The sequence below is a fragment of the Malaclemys terrapin genome, chromosome 2 (genome assembly GCF_027887155.1).
Source record: "Malaclemys terrapin pileata isolate rMalTer1 chromosome 2, rMalTer1.hap1, whole genome shotgun sequence".
Taxonomy (NCBI): domain Eukaryota; kingdom Metazoa; phylum Chordata; order Testudines; family Emydidae; genus Malaclemys; species Malaclemys terrapin.
In genome coordinates, this window is record NC_071506.1 from 189,247,093 (window position 1) to 189,272,654 (window position 25,562).

At 43.6% G+C, this 25,562-nt stretch overlaps 1 protein-coding gene across 1 annotated transcript in view; it reads right to left on the reverse strand.

The window, feature by feature from the left end:
* Window positions 1–1,029: 1,029 nt before the first annotated feature.
* The window catches only part of CNTNAP2 (contactin associated protein 2), a 1,643,672-nt gene continuing 1,619,139 nt past the window's right edge, over window positions 1,030–25,562 (reverse strand). Inside the window, exons 22-24 of the mRNA XM_054019209.1 lie at window positions 20,713–20,943; window positions 4,624–4,695; window positions 1,030–1,291 (exon numbers count right to left, since the gene is read on the reverse strand). Of these exons, the coding sequence (XP_053875184.1) occupies window positions 1,092–1,291; window positions 4,624–4,695; window positions 20,713–20,943 (503 nt within the window). The 3' untranslated portion in view covers window positions 1,030–1,091. The remainder of the gene's footprint in view (window positions 1,292–4,623; window positions 4,696–20,712; window positions 20,944–25,562) is intronic.

Sequence of the window (25,562 nt, forward strand, 5' to 3'; positions counted from 1 at the left end):
AAACCAAAGATTTAAAGAACAAACTAAATTGCTATGCCAACGACAAGAAAAGTATTCTGTGAAAACTGTTGGATCAAATGCATTCCTTAGAACTGTGCTAATAGTTCTGTGAAAGCCTATGAAGAGAAACAGAAGCAAACAAACGGTAAAGGCTGACTCTAATTCCCAACTACAATGCTTATGCCTACATACAGTTTATGCCAAAATATCACAGGCAGAGCTGAGTTTAAACTGAAATCGCCATGTGGCCTCAGGTCAGCAGCATTATAGCCAAAGTTACAGAAACAGATTAAGTCTGCAGACTCAAACCAGGTCTACAGACTCCTTCAGATTTAAATAAACAAACCCAAACAAAAATTTTCCTGTGCTTTTACTCCCCTCCTATAGTCAGAAATAATTATAATATTTTTACATTGCTGATAAGGACTATACACAATCAATATTTTGAAATGGCTGTGCCAAAGTGGGACTCTTAAAGTGTTGGCACAAGATGGTAGCATTTTGAAAACTGGCAAATATGATTTGATCCTCTTTTCCCTACCCCACTTCCTCCCCTAGAACTCCTAAACCCCAATTCAAACACCACCAAATGAAACAATATGTGAACGAGTATTATGGCAACCTGTCTGGAACTGACTATGAGTGACCGAAAAGAACACTTGGAGGATGTGTCGATTTGTAAGCTGTTCTCAAGACAGAAATATCCACATTCTAAAGGGCTTTTAAAAAATGTAGAAAACTGGCCCTGTTATCATCACGGGTATTTAGAACACCTCTAAACACACACAGAAAAGACAGGTATTACTGACAAATTTTAACCAATGCTGAAGCTCTAAAAGCTGCTGTTTGTTGTTGTTGTTTGGATATAGAAGGGGCAATTCATTGCAAATGAATATTAAAAAGTACTTTTCTTAAATGTGTGTGTCATCCTTGTTTCCAGTCTCATCGGTTTTGCCTGTTGCTTGCTCCTTCATTTGTGCTGATCTTTTTACTAGATGTGCTCAAGAGTCTGAAGTAGAGCATTCTCTCCTTGCTAAAAGAGTCATCCCCAACCCCACCCCGGCCCTGCTTCCAACCCCCTCCACACACTCTCAGATAAGCCACTCTTTTTTGCTCTCGTCAATGGTCTCCGTAAAGTTGGGGTCATTGTTCATGATGGCTGCATCAGCGCTCTCAGCAGACTCCGCCCCCTTGGCCTCATTGGTGTGGTAGGTTCCCTTGTGACGGAACATGTAGCGTATCAGGAACACCAGCGTGCAAAGGATGGTGAAGATCACAACAGCGATGACACCTAATGGAAAGGAGAAATGACAGAAGCGAAAAAAAAAAATTCCGGAATTCCACAGGGGCTTGATTTTACTGTCTACTTCATATGTTTACACCAATCTGGCAATTAATTACCACTGAAGTTAACTTTTTTTGTTTGGCTCTACTAATGTCTATGGAATTCCTTTGTGGTTTATTCCAAAACTTAATCAAATGGAGTCCCCAATCCTTACTGCAATGGTTGAACCTCAACATTATTACTATTTATACAGTCCACAGGTGTATTTGGTGCTTCATGCGTGGTCATAGAGACACTACTCCCACTAAATACCAGTATAAGTGAAGATGAGTTACCTGGGCTTTGTCAGGACAACTCCTTGGGGGACAGAATCCGCATGTCACCTGTAGGTAGGCCATGGAGATGCAGCAGAGGCCTTCTATGATGCCTATTGCATTTGTCTGGAATAGTGGGTACTGGCCTTCTGAACCCCCAAGAGGTCAGGTGAGGTTGCTCCTCACCTGACCTACCCTCAACTGCACCATCCTATTTAGAGTCACCTCTGCAATAGCCTAGTTGAGGCAAGTACTGAGTGCCTTGACATAGCAAGCCCCCTTTATGACCTTCCTCATGTTCCCTATGGATGGCAGTGGTGCTAAAGTGGCACTTCTGTGGTGTAGAGGGCCGGATGGGCCCTCTGTGGGTGTGTGAATTTCATCCAGAGTGGGAAACTGCAAGGTTCTCACGCTAACAATCTCTTCTGTAGTCAGTCGTATTATACGAGGCTTGGTAATTGATGAGCTGGGCATTAAGGGTGTTGTTTAGTTATGTTCCCTATATTCAGAGATGCAATTCTGTGCTTGGAGGGAGCCCAGTTTGTATGGGGGATAAACACTGACGCTCGTCAAATATTTTCAATTTCAATTTTTTTTTATTAAAAATGGGGTACTTTTCACAAACATTTTTCTATTTTCCAACAAGCTATAGACACTTAGTTTTTCAACCCTAAAAAGGGGCTAGTTTGATAATAAGGGCTAGATTCACAAAGATACTTAAGTCACCATCACCACACCTAGCTTTTAGGTGACCAGAAAATCAATGTGATTCACAGAGCTCTCAGGCTCCCTATAAAATGAATGGGGAAAGATAGGCACATCAGGATGGGATTCACAAAAGCAAGAACACTAGATGACTCCCTCCCTAAGATAGCCAATGGGAGATGCCAAGCTGAGGGAGGGGTATACAAGACCCCCGCCCCCCACTCCTCTCAGAAATAGGCACCTAAGTCTGGAGGCAGGGAGGCGCCTCACTCTGCTTTGAATTCTCAGCTGTAAACTCTCTCTTGGGATTAGTACCTATGTCATTTTAAAAGGAAGGACTCCTTCGTAGCTTTTAGCCCAGTGGTTAGGGTACTCACCTGAGGTGTGGGCAATCCCCCGTTCAAATCCTGCCTCCATCTGATGAGGAGAAGGGATCTGAACAGAGATCTGCCACCTCTCAGGTGAGTGCTCCAAGCACTGGGCCATGGGCTATTCTGTGGGGACCCCTAAGTCTCTCCTGTTGAAGCTTTTCCCCTGTGCATAAATAATTAAAAAACCTCTTTGGAGCAGGAGACTGGATCCCTGGTTTTCCACCCCCAGGTGAGTGCTCTAACCACCAGGACTCTCTCTTTCTGCCCCCCCATATTGAAGCTGTTCCATTGTGGATAAGTGAAAGAAAGCTGTGGTAATTTCTCCCTAAAACAGATTTTAAGATGAAAGGTTTATCTTTTAGAAAAATACTTGAATGCATTTGGAGATTAATGTGGTAATACTATGCCTCTCTAGCATACTATGGTGCTAATTAAAGAGGGGCTCAGACCCAACCCCCTTATCTGAATACCCCTTTGTATGGTGCAGGCCAGGAGACCTAAGCATATATATGTCTATGTATAAATCTGAACCAGGATCCCCATTTTGCAGATAATATTTGAATTATGATTAAGAAAAAAATCCTTCTCACAAACCAGTTTCACTAAGGAGTGGTCTACACTAGGAAATTAGGTTGGTATAACTACATTGCTCAGAGGTGTGAAAAGAGTACACCCCATGAGAGAGGCAGTTAAACAAACCTAGCCCCTGGTGTAGCCAGAATTCTCCCACTGACCTAGCTACCGCCTCTCGGGAAGGTGGACTACCTATGCTGACAGGAGAACCCCTCCCATCGGCATAGGTAATGTCTTCATTGAAGTGTTGCAGCTGTGCCGCTGCAGCGTTTTAAGTGGATGCTGAGGCCAAATTCTGCAATTAATAACATATGCATTTGTAATTATAATGAGGTTCTGTGAGGTGTTAGGGCAGAATCTGGCCCCTAAGTAGATATGAGGTCAGCGTGATAGCTGGGGCCGGCTCTAGGAGTTTTGCCGCCCCAAGCAAAAACAATTTTGGCCGCCCCCCCCGTTTTTTTCTTACCTCACCCCCGGCCCCGCCTCAACTCCGCCCCTTTCCCAAATCCCCAGCCCTGCCTCCTCCCCGCAGGCTCTCAAGCCTAAGAGGGACGGAGGGAGGGAGGGGGAGAAGCGGCGCGCGCGCTGTGGCCGCTCGGAGTCTCCCCCTCCCTCCCAGGCTCTCAAACCTGGGAGGGAGGGGGAGCAGCGGCGTGCGAATCAGCTGTTTTGCGCGCCGCGGACGCTCGGGATCTCGCCCTCCCTCCCAGGTTTGAGAGCCTGGGAGGGAGGGCGAGCAGCGGCGCACGAATCAGCTGTTTCACGCGCCGTGGCGCGTGAGCAGCGGCAGCAGCAGCGGAGGTGAGCTTGGGTGGCCGGGGCACATTTTTAGGGGCGCCGGCCATGCCGCCCCTAAAAATGTGCCGCCCCAAGCACCAGCTTGTTTTGTTGGTGCCTAGAGCCGGCCCTGATGATAGCTGAATCATGTCACGAGTATAACAGAGTGTGCTTGACCTACAACCTTTGAGTTACAGGCTTGAACCTACTTCAGTGGGAGCAGGAGCAGGCCCCAGGTTCACACTGATTCGTGTGTACTAGTTCATTACACTAAACGGCAGGACATTTTACCAGTTATACCAGTACAACTACACTGAATAAAAGTGGCTTTTTTTGGCTTTAGCTTAAATAGCTTCCAAAGTGCCGTAAGCTAAACTGAAAAAAGGCACTCTTCTATTGGGCTAAGAAGGTCTAAATGGGGAGTTTTAACAGTATAACTACAGTGGTTTAAATTCAAACCTTACCTTAAACTGGTATAACTGTCCCATGTAGGGAAGCCCTTTACTAAACCAAGCAGTTTGAACACGCTATTTTCTGATGTTTCAAACTTCTATACACAAGCCACAAAACATCTTACCAATGCATATATTTTTCTTACCTCCAATAATGGCAGAGTTCCTGTTAACTCCATCTCCTATAGCTTGACCATTGTATGGGAAATCAGCACTGGCTGTAAAACAGGAATCAAAGATTCATGTTATAATATATCAGTTCCCGAAAACTCACAAGACTGGCTTAAAAATACACTTGTCACAAGCCCAAGATCCTAAAATAAATAAAGTTAAGAAAAGAAAGTCAGCTGCGATTTGTATTTTTATTTTTAAATAAGAAACTTTCCCCTCTACCTAATACCTCAAAGCCACTCCACTCAACCCCAAACCATTCAAGAATCTAAATGAAATACAAGAGGCAATCCAGCAGTATGTGTTAACACATAGTCAAGTATGTCTGTGGCATCCTGAACTAACAAAGACTTTTATACGATTTTTTAATTTATTTCTCCCTAACAGTGGGAGATCATATTGTGCTTCTAATGAGATTTTTGCCCTAGTGATACTAGACATTGCTGTCCAGAAGGGATTCCAACTTCTCCAGCCTTTAGGGACTGCTATACAATACCAGCAAACTGTGTGACAGAAAAAGGAATTCTCTTTTTTGTTGCACAGCCTAAAGTAAACAAATGAGTGATTGTGGTAGAGATGGGCCAAAGAATCAGTTAGGCTTTAGGCTAAAGTTTGGATGGGAAGTTCCAGGTTTGGCCATCCACAGAATATTGAGGAGTATTTTCAAAGGGAATCTCATCTATTTAATCTGTGATCGTAATTTTTCTGTATTGTCCATCACTGCAGTGCCTACTTGCTAGCTCTATACTGCCAACCCTGGTAGTTGTGCATATGGAGGCACACTTACAGCACCTGATACTTTGTCACTGAAACATAATAATGTTTTCAATGAATCAACAAGAACATTTCAATAAGAAAACCATTACTGGAGGAGATGCAGAAATTGGATAAATTATTTATTACTCAGGTCAGTATTTAAAGCGTAGCTGTTCTTTTTTCGTTGGCGTATATTGTAATAGGTTGCCATTAAAGACCACTGATGCAATCACTGCATCCAGAGGCTTGCCCATTATGGAGTTTAACTTTCTCTTCTTAGGCATCTAGGTTCCTTTTGTGTTGCAAAGTCTTAATAGCTCAGAATCACCTCTCTAGCTCCAAAACTCTTTTCAGACCCCACGGCCCCAAGTGGTTTCCCATATGTATACTCTGGGAGCAGAGCCACGGCATGTTAAATAGCGAGTAGTCTGACCTCCTGTATAACACAGGCCATAGAACTCCCCCAAACTAATTCCTAGAGTAGATCTTTTAGAAAAACAACCAATCTGGATTTAAAAATGGTCAGTGTTGGAGAATCCACCACAGCCCTTGGAAATTGTTCCAATGGTTAATTACTCTCACTGTTAAAAATGTATATCTTATTTCCAGTCTGAGTTTGTCTAGCTTCAACTGCCAGCCATTGGATCATATTACACCTTTCTGTACCAGACTGAAGATCCCATTATTAAATATTTTTCCCAATGTAGATAGTTATAGACTGTAATCAAGTCACCTCTTAACCTCCTCTTTGTTAAGCAAAATAGTTTGACTTCCTGGAGTCTATCACTATAAAGCATATTTTCCAAGCCTTTAATTATCCTGTGGCTCTTCCCTGAATCCTCTCCAATTTATCAACATCCATCTTGAATATACAGTCTGCCATTCTTCTTCCTTGGATACAAACAGGAGCTCTTCAAAATTCTTGTTAACTGACTGGTGAGCTAACATTAATATCTAGAAACTCGTGTATGTGGTCCACTATGATCTGCATCAAAGAGGAATAATAAATAGTCTATGTGGCAATAATACACAGGTGCACCAACGGGGGAGCTGTTAATAGGCAAGAGTGTTCATTTTCTCCATCACAGTTTGGCAACTCTTCAAATCCTTCCATTATCTCCAGGACATTAATTGTAAGAACATATCCCAGCAGGACTGTGTTCATTGCCCGATACTTGTTCCACAATAGCCGCAAATGATGACTTGCCCAGAGCAAATAAGCGTCATGAAGCTGTAGTTATTACATGTAGCTAACCTTCACATAGCAAAAGCAATTATCTTGCTCATGGGGATTACAGCTGTACTGTTGCTGCATTATTAGGTTGAGGAAGAAAAAAGAAAGCTGCCTTCCTCATTTAGAAATTTCAACCAGTCACTGCCATGCTACTTAGGCAAAAATATCCCAATTCTACAAAGAAGCTGAATGAATTTTGGTTCTAAACACCGTGCACCACCCTAGCCATTACTCAGGACCATAAATAGGGCCATTTAGTTATTTGGGTTGTAAAGGCTGGGCTGGAACTATACTGATACAGTCTCCTTCGATATTCAGGAATCCCTTAATCTCCACCCTGTCTCTCTGTTTTACAGCAGCTAAGTGTCCTTTTTTATCAATCCACTGGGAATCAAATAGCTCTTCTGTGGAAGCAGCCATCCTGGAAAAAAGCCACTTCTCTGGTTTGGGGATTCTGTGATTTTGCTTTGGTAATAAATGTGATAATATTCTCCAAATCATAGAATATTAGGGTTGGAAGGGACCTCAGGAGGTCATCTAGTCCAACCCGCTGCTCAAAGCAGGACCAATCCCCAAACAGACTTTTACCCCAGTTCCCTAAATGGTCCCTTCAAGGATTGAACTCACAACCTTGGGGTTAACAGACCAAGGCTTAAACAACTGAGCTATCCCTCACCCACTAAAGCCTCATCCTCTGGCAGCTGTGGCAGTAAGCATGCACAGATACCAACCAGAAGCGAAGCAGTAAGGACATGCCAGCACCATTGTGCCAAACACAGGGCTGACATGTGGATGCACTAAACTGCTTTAGGGGAATCCAAACTCAGCTATGGTTTGTAGACACCAGGTCATCTGATATACTTGCAAAGTGCAAGGCAGATTGGGAAATTGTTCTCCGGACACCTCTGGTACATAGGGTGGAGTGGGAGACAGTCTGGGATTATGGAGAGACACATAGCAGTGTCTGTTAGAATAATCAGCAGTGTAATAGTTAACACCATTGACATTTAACTTGTCACCAATAGGCTCCAGACTCAACAATCCACTGAGATGCATGGAATAACTCCTAAATGGGTTGCTACTATCCTCTTAACATTTTATAGCAGGAGTTCCTGAAATTTGTTAGAGCATTCTTCTCGTAACCACAGCAAAAAGCTTTTAAAAGTGATTGTGGGATAGTAGGTGACCAGACAGCAAATGTGAAAAATCAGGACAGAGGGTGGGGAGTAATAGGAGCCTATCTAAGGAAAAGACCCAAAAATCGTGATTGTCCCTATAAAATCGGGACATCTGGTCACCCCATGTGATAGGTGTATAAAAATTGTGTGTAATTTTTATGGTGACTAAGGAAAAATCTTTCTAGGGAAGAGTGGAAGGACACACTCTTCCAATGAAAGCTGCATCCTTGGAGACAATTAAAAAACTATACTGGACAATACACGAGAAAACATGGAGAATAATCCTGCACTGGGAACAGGGATGGATTAGATGAGCCAATGAATTTGATTCTGCACTGCCTTGCACTTTGCATTATCATTTCCCAATGACAGCATTTTACATGCTTTGATTGTGCAAGTGCAAGGCAGTGGAGAATCAAGACCAATATAATTTTCATTTCAAAATTAAAGGTTCCATGATGCATGATTTTCTTCCTTATTCAGATCAATACATTTTAGGTATAAGAATGGTAACATACTGCAGGATTACATCATACAGGGCTGCATTTATCTGTTAACTGTTCAAATTTTAGATAAGTTTAGATTTAGATGTAGTGTTTTGAATATTTACTGTTATCAAAGTTCCAAACTGATCTGCAGTATATTACATCACTCAAAAGCCTGGACCCATTTATCTTTTTACTTCTCAGTAGACACATCTGCATGTCACTGGGTGCCTCACTAGGACTTCAGACAAGAACTGATGATATATTAGTCACGCCGGCCTAAGCTATTACCTTAATGAAAATTTCATGAACAGTTCTTACATTTCACCTGTTAAGGAAGGAAAACAAATACTTCCTTTTATAATTAATGTAGAATATGAAACGCTCTGGTGCTCTCAAAGGAACTGTAGAGTTAAGTGCTGATCAAAGCCTAGCTGTAGATATCTAAGCATTGCTAATGGACCCAAAGGGAAACCTATAAAAAACTGCCTTGGGACCAGGAAAAATTGTCTTTATGGAAAGCGTGTGTAGGCGTGTAAACCTCCAAAGACAGGGTTTCTGTCTTGTTTCATTTTACAATGGCATCTGGGAAGGATTTTGACTCCCTTCTCCTCTCTCTGTTGGAGTCATGGAAGGAGGTTACAAAATAGCCCTAGGGTGGAAATAGTCCCAGTCCTCTCTACATATACCCTGCAAGGACGGGAAAGGACTAAGAATAGGGTTCAGGGTTGGGAAACTCATTTACATGGATCGCCTACCCTGCAAGCAACATGTCGACTCCGACCCATGCAGTGGGGAAAGTCTGGTTTGCAGTGGGGAAAGTCTACCTTCAAGAGACTGTATCTTGTGAGCTAAATAGGGCCCTGGTTCAAGGTAGTTGTATCTCTTTCTGCATTCACACACACATACATACATCTGAGCAATAAAGACTGTTTGATTATTGTCCCTTTGATACACATTTTGGAGACCCTTGCTACTCTATGCTGTCACATTAAAGGTTTTGGATACCGAGACGTGTAATGCCATTACACCTCTCTCGGTAGAAAGATGAAGCCTGTGGTGATGAGTCTTGAGGGGAATGGCTTTTAAACTAATGTATTTGTAAACTGAGAAGCTTTGAAAAATAGCAACTGCTATATTCCCAATTTGTACATTAATGTGCCTATAATTTGTAGCTCCTATAGTTGTAATTATCAAAAATGGTGGGCGCAATCCTGCCGCTGCTGAGGTCAATGAGGATTTTGTGGCTGATTTTAATGAGAGCAGAATCAGGCCCTATACATGTGATGTGTCCGTTAATTTTATGAAAAAAAGAGACAAAACAAAAAAACCCAAACTTTTGTATGGAGGATGTGGCATGAGGTAGGAGCAAAGAAGAGAGCTTCAATATTCAGAGTCAAAATATAAATTTAAACTTGAAACTCTAAAGGCACCAACCTTGGCCTTCAACTTCAGAGTGTTTATGCTAGTTCACTAAATTATCTTTAGTCTCTGGACAGAGAGCCAAAGGAAAAGCAAGGTAGTGGAGCCAAGAATTTGGATATCAAAATTCCTCCCTCTCCACTATTTAATAATTTCCCTTAACAGGATTCCTAGTTATTGATAATACTTGTAAAATAAATACGGTCTTAGCAGAGGTGACAGTGGCTCTCTTTTTAAACTAATCTACTAATTTTCTTATTCCTAGACTGCATGATTAACATTCTACTCAGTACTATACGAAATAGCTACAAACGCGTGGGTCTCTTAGCAAGTAACAAAACAACGTCTTGGTTTGGGTTCGGAAGGTAGCTAAACGTCAACTGGCTGGTGCATCTGATGAAGTGTCAGGAACTACTGACTCTGATTATATCTTTTAGGAGAAGAAAAACGTGCATAATTGTGAAAAAGAACCAGGCAAGAGTGAAGGGTCCATTTTTAACTCTCCATCAGTAGAGATTACAGCACATTCTAGCACCATAATTAAGAATTTAAGGCACAAGCACTGATGTTGCCAAATCTAAGACAGACACTTTCCTTAGTTTGTCTCCTTGCTCCTTAGGGATGAGAAAAATATAAACAGTTACATCTTAAGACCTATTACCTATTAATATTAATTTGCAGTGTTGATGATGAGCAGCTGAGCTATAAAGATTTGCTTGGTTTGGGTCCTAGCTACCCAAGAAAATCACCTCTCCCCTGTTAGCAAATGCACCAGAAATCAAACTTGGACATTTCTGCGGATACTCCTTAGGTATGTAAATCTGGGGGCTGAAGGTGGGTCATTCTCATCATAGATCCCCTGGCTCTGGAACTCACTTCTCAAGTGGCTTGCCAGAGGCTGACTCTGTTGGCCTTAAGGGCATGATGTAGGGGCTTTTTCAAATCTTTGCATGAGTGGGCAATGTTGAGTCTAGCTTATAGCTTAATGTCAGTGAGTACTGTGTTGCCAGCAATGATCAACAAGCATGTTCATTTTAAAAAAATACTGTTCAGTGCCCAGAAACCATGTAATAGTTTAAAAATGTGGCCTCATTCTCAGTACAGATGCTTAGTACAGTGGCATGCTTGGCCTTTTATCCTCTAAACACTTTCTGGATCTGCACTTTTTGTGTCTTCAGAGGTCAAGTTTGGAAATGGAGAGACCCATCATGAATAAAGATGACTGATTCTTTTCTTCTAATTCATCTGTCACTACAGATAGGGATTTGTAGGAAAGAATCATCTGTTGCTTTCCTCTGAAGAAGATGATGAGAACAGCATCTTATGTCATCTGTTATCGAGCTCTCTCTTGTGCTGTTGGAAGCACCATTACAAATGAGGATCGCCCCTTTAGTGTGCTATTCTCCAAGAGGTCTGCAATTGGGAGATGCTCCATATACTGCATCCACCGCCCCAGATAGTTTGAAATCAGAAATAGTATCTGCAGCTAATAATGCTTGGGTTCCTCTGCCTTCATGAGCCAAACGTACAGGGACAAAGAGAATATAATATACTAAAAGCAGCAGCTATTCAGTACCTCAGCTGCTTTTTGAACTGGTGCATTCTTGAACAGCATTTCTGAGATAGTTCCTGTCACAAGACAATTGCTCTGTCTACTAACATGTGGGAGGGCTAATGGTCACCGAAAAGAACCTTAGAAGCCCAATTAGCCTTACTCACTGACAACCTCTAATGCTGCTCAGGAAGGAGATAAACGTCTTTGTTCAAAACAGCCACAGTGCTGATATATTAGTCGCATCATCCCTAGTGAAAGGTTTAACGTAAAATGATGAGTTAACCATGTGCCAGTATGTCCCATATTCTTCATAGAAATATGCGTATGATATGAATATGGCATAACTAAGATGTATTTTTTGCAAGATGGGTAGGTCATGTGAGATATCGATGGAAAGGTTATGATTTACTGAATATGATTATCCAATGTGTATGCATGTATCATTTCTATATCTAAAGTTAGGTATATTAACTATTGTGACAGACCCAGACCAGTGGGGTACAGGAGTCTGGTAGAGGGCAAATATACTGGTCACTGGATGAGTAGTTTTCTGTTCCCTGAGTGACCAGAGCAGGGGCTGCACTAGAGTAATCAGGAACCTGCTAGAACCAGGTAAGGCAGGCAGTCTAATTAGGACACCTGGAGCCAATTAAGAAGAAGCTGCTAGAACCAATTAAGGCAGGCTAATCAGGGCACCTGGGTTTTAAAAGGAGCTCACTTCAGTTTGTGGTGTGAGTGTGAGGAGCTGGGAGCAAGAGGCACAAGGAGCTGAGAGTGAGAGGTTGTGCTGCTGGAGGACTGAGGAGCACAAGCGTTATCAGACACCAGGAGGAAGGTCCTGTGGTGAGAATAAGGAAGGTGTTTGGAGGAGGCCATGGGGAAGTAGCCCAGTGAGTTGTAGCTGTCATGCAGCTGTTACAGGAGGCACTATAGACAGCTGCAGTCCACAGGGCCCTGGGCTGGAACCCGGAGTAGAGGGGGGGCCCGGATTCCCCCCAAACCTCCCAATTGACCTGGACTGTGGGTTCTTCCAGAGAGGAAAGCCTCTGGGCTGTTCCCCAACCCACATGGTGAATCTCTGAGGCAAGAAAATCTGCCAGTAAGCGCAGGACCCACCAAGATGAAGGAGGAACTTTGTCACACTATGTAACAATTACAACTGTGTTTTCATCTGGGGAACACCCACCAGACAGTATGCAAACAGCCCGGATGGGCCATTTAGAGGGAAGTCTTTGAAGATGCTAATCTCCCTCCTTCCTGAGAAGTTTCCTGGGATGCTGCTTTGACACTGCAGGGTCAGCTGATCATGTAACCTTGTACTGGACACCTTCTTCGACTTCTAGTGTTTTTCCATTAAAAGGGGGTGGGAGTCAAACTGGGAAATAAAGGATTCCTGCCATATGCAAATCCTATCTAAGGCTGGGGAGTTTGTTAATCTTGGTTCTTCTCCAAAGCCTCCCTGCCCAAGAAGGAAGACTGATGAAAACTCCTAAAGAAACAAGAAACAAAGGAACTAAGCGGGGTGGGGGTGGGGGTGGGGGGAGGTAGGGGCTGAGCCCAGGTGAGAAAGGTCTAGCCTGTGAAAGGCATACCTGGAGATTTAAGCTGCAAGCAGTGCAGTTTACCTTTGAGAAACTCTGCAACCTGCATAAAACAAAAATTAGGGTGAGAATTTGCTACTATTAACCAGTTAACTTAGTGTATTAAGTTTAGGTTGTGTGTTTTGTTTTATTTGCTCAGTAATCTGCTTTGATCTGTTTGCTATCCCTTATAATCACTTAAAATCTACCTTTTCTGGTTAATAAACTTGTTTTTTGTTTATTCTAAAACAAGTTTGTGTAATTCATAACTGGGGAAGGGGGGGAAGCTGTGCATAGCTTCCTCCACATTGAGGGAAGGGACGGATTTCATGAGCTTACGCTGTATAGACCTCTATGCAGCGCAATACAATATAATTTTGGGATTGCATCCCAAAGGACGTGTACACTTGAGTGCTGGGCAATCCCCGAGCTGAGTCTTCCCACAGAGAGCTGATCTCAGTGTCTGTGTATCTTTCTGCAGCTGGGTGTGTCCCTACCAGTGTGTGTGCTGGAGAAGGCTTGAGAGCCTGGCACGGCAGGACAGGGTGAGGGACCCCAGGCTGGTGGAATGGGCAGGCCCAGTGGGACCCCAGTATATCAGGTGGCACCCCAAAGGGGGGGGGTGGCAACCTGTCACAAACCACATGTAATTTCCCACATGGTATTGTGTCAAATGCTTTACTGACATCCACATAGATTAGATCTATTGCATTCCCCTTGTCTAAGAAATCAACTCTCTTATCAAAGATATCAGCTTAGATATCTACCTTTGGTAAACCCATGTCCCATTTATCTTCATGTCTTTAATTATTCTTTCCTTCAAATTTGTTTTAACGTGTTGCACACTACTGGGGTCAGGTAAATGTGTCTGTCTGCAGTTGCCTAGATCATCTCCCTCCATATCTTAAATATAGGCATTACATTTGCAATTCTCAAGTCACACAGTACCACTGCCAAATTAACAAATTTATTATTTATTTAACTGTTTTTTTTAAATTACTGAAGACCTCCACTCTAGTTAATCCGCATTTAGACAGATTTAAAAAATACCCTTCAGTACCAAATAAACCAGAAATTACCCCTTTGTAGCTTTTCCATCTTCTGTGACATTACATTTTAAGATGCAAGCTAATTATGGTTAAATACACTTGTAAAATTGTAAACAACGTTATTTTAAATGCACGGTACATATAGAAGGTAATTTCTACAATCGCAATACTTTGTCCTTTTTATACTTTGTATTCCAAAATACCACAAAAGGTTAGACTACGTTTTGACTAATTATTAAATGTCCATTTTAAAATCAAATCTACTTGATTAATTCTTGTGAGCTGAGAATTAATGGGGGTTTTGTAGAAGGGGAATTGTACTGCTGATTTGCATTGGTTTCATTCGTCTTTACCCCTAGTAAGTCAGACTACAGTGGAGAATGACTTGTTGAATTTCACCGCTTCATCATCACCAGTAAGAGTCACCATGGCAACAGTGAAAGACTATGCATTATAAAAATACTCAGCAAGCTAAACAAGATAATGCTTTAAGATAAAGTTGTTCAATAGTATGGCAAAGTGCCAGAAAGGGGGGAGAAGCAGCATTTTAACTCTGGCAATGAATCCAGAAGGAAATAAAAATGCTGATTGTATTAATTCCAAATGTATGTGAATTCAGTGCCAAGTACAAGCGCAAGAATGATAGCCTTAGAGACTTGAAGTCCTGTGTGTAGCACAGGCAATGGCAGTGCATGCCTCCCCACCATTGTGTCTCAAACCTGACTCACAGGAACCACTTCTAGGTCTCTAGGGCACATTCTACTTTTGTCTCTATGGCTGCCAACCTGAGAGCTAATTAGTAGTAGTTATGGTATGGACACCTGCCTGCTTAGAAATGGATTGAGACCTAACTGTGGGCATCCAAGTTTGAAAACTTCATCTTAAGCTAATAAGTAGCACTTGTTTTTCATGGTAGCTTTGGGATTATATTGCTAGCGCTATCAGGTGGTCTCATGTTATTTGACTGGTGAACCCCTGCTGCTCACTCCCCTCCTCAACATTACTCCTGAGGGAATTCTGTGCCAGAACATTAAAAATTCTGCAAAATTCTGTAAATTTTATTTGTCAATCAATAAATGTGGAGGCTCCAGTATTGCAGTGGGGAGCAGAGGCCCCTGGCTGCACAGAGGTGGGAGATTACCCTGCAGCAATCCCCTGGGACATGAACTTGGTGGTGAGGCTTCACCTGACCCTGACACAGCGCAAGGGTCGGGTGTCCCAGAAACACTGGGGGCTCTGCCCCTCCATGCCAGGCACACTAAGTGTGGAAAGGCAGGCTCAGCAGGGCAGGATTCAAGTGTGGAAGGGCTTAGTGGGGGGAGGGGGCGTATGGGTACGCAGGCAGGGATCTTGATGCACAGGGGTTGGGCAGATGGGAGATGGTTCTGACTGGCCCCAGTGGGTCTGACCTGGCAGCATCTGGGGTATCCTCAGCCCTGTCCTCCCACAGTGATTTACTCTCTGCTGGCTGTTCCGGGTGCCCAAAATGACATGCTTTGCTTTTCTGTTACAAAGTCATTTTTCTGCATGGAAGCAAAGAAATCTGCAGCGGACATGAATTCTGTGTGCATGCAGTGGCACAGAATTCCCCCAGGAGTACAACATGCACACACACATCTCTGCTATGACACCAATGATAGCACCCATCATAATGTTCTTCTTGTCTCTCCAGGGGATCTCTGCTGGTAGGTAATGATTAGCACGATTCCTGTAGCACTGGCAGGACATAGAGTCAGAAAGGGAGCTACTTCTTGCAATATCCATCCATCTTGAATTATTTTTGCAGCAACATCTGTTTTAGCACAGTTAACTAACCAGTGTGATCTATTCCTTTACTTGAGAGACCTTATCCAAGATCTAGCAACAACACAGATGTACAGTAGTTTCATTTCAATGTGAACTGTGCTCAGCACCTCTGGTAATATGCCACTGATTTAGGAACCTATATATCGATTTATGAGTCTAACTTTGGGGACCTAGGTTGGGGTTTTGGCTTCAGTCATCCAGCACCAAGATTTTGACATTGCTGTATCTAAAGTGCAACTAAACTGTGTGGGTGAAATCATAATAAATCTGAATAGATGTAGCTGAAGGCTACCTAGCAACCACAGAGGCGGTTACTGTTCAGTTACTTCACAAGACATGTTCTTTGCAGCCATTTCAGTGTGAGAGGGTGGGAGCTGACTATATTCCAACTGCCTTTCCCTTTAGCACAGCAGGATTTAAATCTGCGACTTTCAAAGGGCCATTGTCATTGTCCTCCTATCCAATTTAGTGCCCAAGGAAATTTACACTAAGAATTGAAGTACATCTTCCAGTTCTGGAACCAAAGGGCGGTCTTATTTCATACCTCTAATTTTTCATGTACTTTCCCCCCACACTTCACACTAGAAAAGCCTTTGGTATGTAAATGTTGGATGGTTTGGGAATTCTCTCAAACTAAAAACCCCCAGTGTGCAAACTATCAACTTGCTAAAGTAAAGGGCATTAAAAACAAATGTGTTGTTCATGTATCATTTATTAATATCACGTGTGTGAGTCCAAAGTCATATTGTCTACAATACGGTCAGATTGGCAGTGACCTTGGGGACTTTTCACCTTCCTCTGCAGTGTGTGGGTGCGGGTCCCTTACCAGGATTATCTGGGTATCTCTCACTTAATTATTTCCATGCCACTGCAGGAGCCTCGGGCATTGGTGCACCTCAGCCCCTCCTATTCTTTGTCTGTGGTACACAACAGTCTAGTTTCCCATGGGCTGTAATACTTTGGTCTAACTGTAGTTGTTGGGCTTAGTCAGTGGCAGATTAGCCACTGGGCCAACAAGGCCCACGCCCAGGGGCCCAGGCCAATTGGGGCACCCCCGCACCTCAATGCACTCTTCCCCCACCCGCCCAGCTGGTGGTCCTGCTGGGGAGCGGGGTCGGGGCACGGGGGCTTGCCCCACTCTGCCCACCCACCTGATGCTCTTGCCGGGGAGCGGGGGGAAGCCCCCGCGCCCTGCTCCCGCTCCCCAGAAGGAGCCCTGGGTGGGTGGGGGGACAGGGAGGACTGCAGGTGGAAAGGGTAGGAAGGGCCCCCACTTGCTCTGGCCCAGGCCCCCACAAACCCCTAATTCACCTCTAGGCTTAGTATGTGGGTGCTGGGTGGTGTTTGTGGCTTGTGATATACAGGAATTCAGACAATGATCTGATGGTCCCTTCTGGCCTTAAACTCTATGACTCTATCTTTTCTTGGAGTTAAACAGCCAACTTCTTTAGACCAGCAGAGATCCTGTACAAGGACTAAGTTGTTCTTAATTAACATTGACGGGGGAGGAGGGGTGTCACTGCACCCACCTCCCTCACCTCACTTCACGTCTTTGATAGTGAAACTACACTAGTTCCCCTGTATGAAGGGGACCCGAGAGAGGGTACCTGTTCTGCACCACAGTGGAGTGAAGTATAAGTCAGGAATCACTCAACGACCTTTCACTCCTGTCACTTTGACACTACATTCTACTCACTGTGGAGTTTCACTCCACTATAATTGGTAGGGCTTCACTTTGTTTCTCCCCTTTGTATGTAGCAGTTATTTATCAGAGAAGTGTCAAGTGAGTTTAACCGCCCCCTCTACTCTCACTGAGAAGTGGAAGAAAAATGAGGAGAAATCTCTGGCTCCCAACCTTGCTGCTGCTGCTCCCCGCTGAGAATGAGGCCAGGCCCCCTTTCATTCCAGCTTCCAAATGAATGTGTTAAGAAAAGCCCTGCCGTTACTTCTGAGTGGACAATGAGGGTCTCTTGCCAGGTAGTCCTTCTTCAGCTATGACAAAACTCCACGTGTAGTGAACTTTCTTTGTAGGAAAAAATTCCTTTAGTTATAGAAGTCCAACTGCACTAGTTTATTTTCAATAAGTTAAACTGGGGCTGGCGGAAGGATTCCATATGCCCTTCACAAAAGGACCCTTTTATTTAAAAAGCATAGGAGGGTGATTTTGTAAGTACACTAGATTGAAATGGGGGCATGAGGCATAATCTTCAGGCACCAGTTGATTGGATGATTTCAGAGAAGATGAGCAACAGGATAAGAGAACTTATGAGGAACAATTAATAAAACTAATGGCTTTATGCTCCCTTCTTACATGGTACAAGGTGAAGGAGATGGGCTGAAATGTTACAAAAAGTTGGCTGAATGGAGGGCATGTGTCATTATATGGTCGTCTCTCTACCATGAAGCTGCCAACACCCCATTGGCTGGACTGGGGATCCACAATGTTGGAGGGTGTGACGCATGGCCAGAAAGGCTGCAAAATAAATGATTCAAATTCAAACCTTAAAGACAGGTGGGGAAATAACCTTTGTGTTTTTGTGTATTTACATATGTATGGGTAGTGGTTAACAATGTAATCAATGGTCCCTGTCTATGCTGTATTCTGATAATTCAAAGTTTAAAAGAACATCCTAGCATTTAAATGAAGTGTAAGCACGGGATATCTCTGTATTCATCTCTCTTTGAAATGTATAGCAAATCATCGGTGAATGATGGAGGAGCAGGCAATTGTCATCTGATAATTCATATAGCTAAGTACCAGTGATAGACTGCCGTATGTTATTCTGTGTGAATAATTAGCGACAATGCTTAGGAAATAAGGGCCTATTGTTCCCTGAGGGGCTCCAACTTGTCAAAGGAGACCTGAAATTGTATAAAAGATCCTTGGGACTTGATCCTTTTTGATCTCAGATCTGCTTACACTTCACCAGGGGATGTTTGAGTTGCAAGATGTGATCCCAGGTAAGCTGGTACACCCGGGATATGATATTGGACGTTGGACTATAACCTATGAACTAAATTCTAAAAGAACTCTTTGCAACTACAAAGCTCACCATCTCTGCTATGAATCTGAACCTCAAGAATTGAACTCATGTCTGTATGTATATTGATCTTTTAACCATACTCTCTCCCTTTTCTTTTTTAATAAATTTTAGTTTAGTTAATAAGAATTGGCTATATGCGTGTATTTGGGTAAGCTCTGGAATATTCAATAACCTGGGAGGTAATGTGTCTGATCCTTTGGGATTGGTAGAACCTTTTCTTTTATATGATGAAATAAGATTTTCAGAAATCTTTATCATATTTGACTTGGATACCTGGATGGAGGTCTGAGGCTGGGTTACTTCAAGGGAATGGTGTTGTTTGGATTTCTGAATAACCAGCAAGGTATAATAGAAACTGTTTAGAGCTAGCTTGGTAAATCTAAATATTGAATTATCCACCAGCTTTGGGGTTTGTCTGCCCCATTCTTTGCAGTTCACCCTAATTGGATAACCTCAGCTGACCCCCGTTGGGACCCCGGTCACAGAGGGTGAAGGATGGGACATCCTCCCTCCTCCCTAGGCCCTGGGGAAATCTGTTCAGAATACAGCCTCATACAACTCCCCTTCCTTGACAGAAGAAAAATTCAAAGTAAACTCAGCAAAGATCCTTAGAATTTCCCAGTCCCCACAGACTTTTCCTGCAAGGAGCCACGACGTGAGCCTATGGTTCTTTGAAGCTGGTATACTTACCAGGCCCTGGCACTAAGACTGACAGATGGATAAAGCCACAAACCAATTGATCAAGAGAGATAATTAGGTATAAAAACACCAGGGACCTGATTCTGATCTCACCTACACTGGCTTGACCTCAATGTAACTCCCATAACTTGAAAAGCCTAACTCGTGATTTACACTGGTGTAAGTGAAATCAGCATTAGGTTTGCAGCTCTGGGCAGACGTCACTGTAGGCCTGGATTGCATAACTCTGAAAGGAATGGAATGAACCACTTTGTTACATATTTTATCTGAAGCCTGGGGAGCTGAAAGATAAACCACTTATTCTAAAGTCAGGCGCACTGTGTACTTTCAAAGGCGGTTGGTAACAGCCAGTCAGAGAGCAGGATGCACTTGCTAGGATCAGCAAATTGTTTTGGTTTCCCAGCATTTTCAACCTGAGATGAATGTGGTGCTGGCTAATGGGATTTCTCATTCAAAATGGCCTAGGGAAAGCAGACACTGCAAGGGTGGAAAAGAAATTTGCAGTTTATAAACATATTTGCTCTTAAAATTAGATACTCTTCGGATGGGGCTGCACAATAGAATGTATTCATTTATCAGCACAAACCAGTGCTGCGAACAACCTGTTTGTCAATACTTGCATGTAAAATAACCAGTACTCCAAGGAAAGTGGGACCACAGCAGCTAGTTTTAGGCACATGATTTAAACACCACAAGATTTATGCAAAACAGAACATGAACCGCAATGTTTTAAGAACTGCTATAATGCCATTGAAATTTAACATCCATCTGCAGTGTTATAAGGCCAAAGACTCACTTTGCTGGTATATAAGAATCAGAAAGCAAAACAGACTATAAACCAGCATGAAACAGACCAGTGAAGCTTCATTATCTAAAGTGATTAAAATGCAAAAAAAAAAAAAAAAAAATCCCAAACAAACAAACAGCACAAATATACATACAAAATGTGTATTGTATAGCCTGTATATGCTGGATGCAATGAAGGGTGGATTCTTTCTCATCTGAACTGATAATGTAAGGATGCTAGAGAGAAAGACAGACATATAAATATGTACTCCTGCCCACCATAGGGCACATCCATCAATATTTCTCCACACCTTATTCATGATTTTAAAGCCAATGATAAATCCCTTTCGTTTTCGTTCTGATTTTGCATCCCTCATTGTAGTCACCTTTGTAAAATTCATCCAGGATAGATTTTTCCATTTAGTTTTAAATGCTCAACTGCTTCTCCTCGCAGTCAGTCCACACCTTACCTGAATCTAAATGCCAAGGGTCAGTGGCCGCAGACATTGGTGGGATGGTCAGTGGAGATGCTCCGCAGTTGGATTCCACTAGTTCCCCTTGAACGTGGACGTGAGAGGAGGCGTTGGTAGGTCTCAGGGCTGCCTTTAGTGGGGCAATCTGGTTGAACTGCACTCTAGATAGGCAGCCAGTGAATCCTGGTGTATTGTATTGATAGATATCTTGATCGATCTTCCCAGTTTCTAAGAAAGAGAGAGAATAGACTTGTCAGTGCAATTGACTGGGTTGGAAACAGTGCAGCTCAACAGGTGTGGTTTTAAACACCCACTCTCAGGAAAGCCCTCACATTTCAGACCTTGCAGGTTTCTCTACACTGCAGTACTGATTAAAGTGGGAATCTTCAGGCTTTGACATCACTTGGCGACACAACTGTTCTAACATTAAAATGAGAAAGGTGAGTGGGAGGGATCAACACAAGGTGCAAAAAACTCTTCTCCAAATAAGAAATGAAAACAAAGGAGTAGCTCTGAGGACTCTTCCAGTCAGTTTCTCTTTTCACTCATGTGAAACTGCTGCTGTGACTGTTTCCTTTCATTTATTCTGGCCTGTCTCTCTTCAGTTCCCCCTTTGACAGCCCCCCACAGACATCATTGTTACCCATTTGTATTTGCCATTAACTGTCATTGCTTTCTGTGCTTCTCTCCCCATTTGCTTTTTAGAAAGATCAAGAGCTCCCTTGGTCTAAGGTGGGAAATATCCTCTCTAGTTCCTCCCTGTCATTAGAAATTCTGAAGAAACTGCATGAATGCATCTGCCAGGAAACAGCAAATTCTCCATACTATTGTTAAAGACTCAAAGAAAGCTATATGTTCTCACACACTCACTCTTGTACCAGAGTTTACATCCACCAAAGGCATTTTGGAAGTCAGACATATTACATCTTGCTGCTGTGGATTAATATTCAAGATGTTAAACTGAATTTGGGCACAGATTGTAGCGCTCCATTAGGTCCTCTTGACCTTCCTACTTCCAAAAGATTTGGTAAAAAACCCTAAAACAATACCTACAAAACATTTAGCAGAACATGCTGTTTAGGTGAGAGTGACTCTTCACAGTACATAAGCACTGTAGTAACAATATTGGTATTCTGTATCAGTAGTATTAGAGAGTAGATTAACATTACAAGCCATTACTACAACTCCAAACATTCCATTTTCATTGCAGAGAAGAATTCAATTTCATTTTCTTCTTGATCATGCAGAGTAAATAAAAATGCAACATGACAGAATGATGTTTGTGCTGCATTAATCTGGAGCCATTGAAAGAGTGGTCATATGCGCATTTCAGCTTCAATTTCTTTTTTCCGGGGTCTCATTGCCTAGGTCAGCAGTGACTAGGGTTGAAATTCTGGCCTGAGTGAAGTCAGTGGCAAAACTCCCATTGACTTCAGTGGTGTAGGATTTTATTTGTAGGGATGGAGAAAAGGAAACACCTCAGGCTGTTCAACAGCGACCATTTCAGACAATTAAAGAACAGTGTTAACATGCTCAATAAAGGAGCTGGTTAGAGATAGCATAAGACAGTACATATATAAAGCAGGCAAGAAAACTAAAATAAAACAACAACAACAAAAAATAGGGCTCATATTCAGTTCTCCCAGCTGTGTGAAACATTTGCAACAAAACCCAAACCACATGAAACATCTGGGTCTGAGCTGTGCTACTCACTCCAATTTTAGAACAGCACAACCAGGGCCGGCTCCAGGGTTTTGGCCGCCCCAAGCAGCCAAAAAAAAAAAAGCCGCGATCGCGATCTGCGGCGGCAATTCGGTGGAAGGTCCTTTGCTCCGAGCCGGAGTGAGGGACCATCTGCCGAATTGCCGCTGAATAGCTGGACCTGCTGCCCCTTTCCGGAGTGGCTACTCCAAGTACCTGCTTGCCAAGCTGGTGCCTGGAGCCGGCCCTGAGCACAACCAGGCTCTGATCCCTGACTGGACCCTGTAGGTGCTACTGTAATACAAACAATAAATATTAATGCTACCTCTAATATTCATAATGATGTTGCATCAAAATGAGTGTGATTTACAGTTTCTCTTGGTTTCAGTGTTATATCTAGGGAGAATGTGGCAGTTTCAGTTTGAGATTCTGAGCGCAGATGGAGTGGGGTTGGAATGACTGAAGGGAGAATATGGACCAAAACTGAACAGCCTGGTGAACCAACTGCATTTTGCACAGACCTAGTTTATACCTGTGTCTCTTTGATTTGGAATGATAAATAACAACAACGAGCATTGTATATTTATATTGGTGTAGCCCTTAAAGGCCCAACAACATTGGGATGCAAACACAAAGGCAGACAGAGTACTTGTCCTGAACAATTTATAATCCAAGAAGGGTGGGCACAGAGATATGATGGCATATTCGCATTAGAGTCTTATATCCATTGCTACATGAACTGATTGGCCTTATGCTTCCCATTTTACCTTTTCCAACCCACCTGAGAGGTCCCTTCTTTCTCTGCCAATTCAAATCTAGCCTTCATTGGCAATACAGCTATTTTTCATGAGCAGTCACAGTACAGTGACTGTCATCTGAAACAAAATGGACATATGCTTAGAAGCAGGTTAAGGACTAGATTAAGTCAATTACAATAATTATATTAGTGACCTGGTTCTTCCAGCCAACCCTCCTAGAAGCAAAATGCAAATGCAAGACCCCACCGAACCATTTGCAGTACCAGCATTATGTTTTCCAGTAATTTTGTTTTAAATAAAAAATACATATTTTGTATGTAGCACCTAGAAGCTATCCCAAAGACAATGTTAGTGAATTTAAATTTATTACCTGTAAGCCCTATCACTCTTTCAAATAGACAAGATTCATACCTTCCCTGAATATTAAAGTGTCCCTCACTATAATACAATACTTCTTGAAATAGAACAGTTTACAGAATACACGTAATTTATTATTGGAAATCCTTGTTTCTTTAGAAAAAGGAATCAAGTTATATTGCAACCACTCCTCTACTTAAATTCTGTAACCATGATGTAATGAACAGTTTAAGAAATGCATCTTGTTCATATTTATATGGCTCCTGGAGAACTTAATCCAGTAACACCAATAACATAATCTCAAATGAAATCTTAAATGAAATGATGCTGCTAAAAAGCTACTAAAATGATGAAGCAAATACATTTGTGCTGCATTAGCAGAGTCAGTGACAGATACTGGCTCCAGTGAGCACTTAAAAATAATAAAACACTTTGCCAAAGACCTGCATTTTTGTTAAAAAAAAAATTCCACAAATAACACAATGGTGCAAGATGTCTCGTAAATTTGTAATCGTCTCACATCACATCCACATTATAAGAAGAATGATCAAACAAGCCTTTTTGTCCTATAACTATGCACAAGTTTTTCCTTTGGATGTCCTACGGGGCTCTCTGTACTGATGTTCTCTGATGTTAGGCTATTGTATTTGTCTTCCATCTCTATTAGAGTCTGTTATATAAATACATTCCTTTACGAGTGTAACCATTATAAAATGAACTACGTTATCACTGCCATGACTAGATCCATTTCTCCCCCAGAACAAAAGAGAAAAACTAGGACACAGATTTGCATTATTTTTTAAAAAGAAAAGAAATGCACAAGGCAACTGTATTCCCTTTTAAAAAAAATTTCAGCTGTTAAACTAGTACAAAGTCATACCAATTAATGTTACTAATTTTATCACTTTAGGGCCGGATTCTGCAGCCCTTACTCACATTGGGAAGCACCTTACTACATAAGAAATCAGTTATTTCAAGGAGACTGCTTATGGAACGAGGTACAGATACTAATCGGTGAGTTAAGTTTAGGGTGACCAGATCACCCAAGACAAATATCGGGACGCTGGAGGGGGGGTGTGGCGGGGGGGGGGGCAAAAAAACCCAAAAAACCTTTCCTCCGCAAGCGCTGGAGGGAGGCCCGGGAGACTCAGGGGAAGCGCGGGGCCGGGGTGAGTAACAGTCCGGACTGGTCCCTTGAAGGCAGGACTCAGTTGGGTGGTAGGGCGAGGAGGGGGGCGGCCCGCGGGGCCAGGTGCCGGCTGTTCTCACCCCCAGCCAGCGGGACTCGGGAGCAGCCGCTGCTGCAGCTCCCACTACCGCGGGGGCAGGAAGCGGCCATGGCGCTCCGCGGCTGCAGCTCTGGCGCCCCCGAACCCCCCGAGCCGGGGCCTGCTGCGGGGACCCAGTAGCGTGCACGCTGGGCCCAGCCCCTGGCCAGTCGCGTCTGGGCTGCTGCCCAGCTGGTGCTATCCCACGGCGGCCCTGGAGTGGGGGCAGCAGGCCCCAGCCCCCCCCGTCCCGCTCGGGTCCCGCAGGGGAACGAACGGGGCTGGGCGGCCAATGCCTCCACCCCGGGGCCACTGCGGGATAGCACCAGCTGGGCAACAGCCCAGATGCTGGCCAGGGGCTGGGCCCAGCGTACGCGCTGCTGAGTCCCTGCAGCAGGCCCCGGCTTGGGGGGTTCGGAGGCGCCGCAGCCACGGAGCGCCATGGCTGCTTCCTCCCCCGCGGCAGTGGGAGCTGCAGCAGCGGCTGCTCCCGAGTCCCGCTGCCCAGGGGGTGAGAACAGCCGCCGCCTGGCACTGCGGGCCGCCCCCCTCCTCTCCCTACCACCCGACTGAGTCCTGCCTGCTCGGGGCCAGGCCGGACTCTTACTCACCCCGGCCCCGCGCTTCCCCTGCGTCTCCCGGGCCTCCCTCCAGCGCTTGCGGAGGGAGGGGGAATGGTGAGCCCGGGGAAGAGGCGGGGATTCGGGGAGGGAGCCAATCGGGGGAGGAGGGGGCGGAGTTGGGGCGGGGTGTGTGTGCGAGC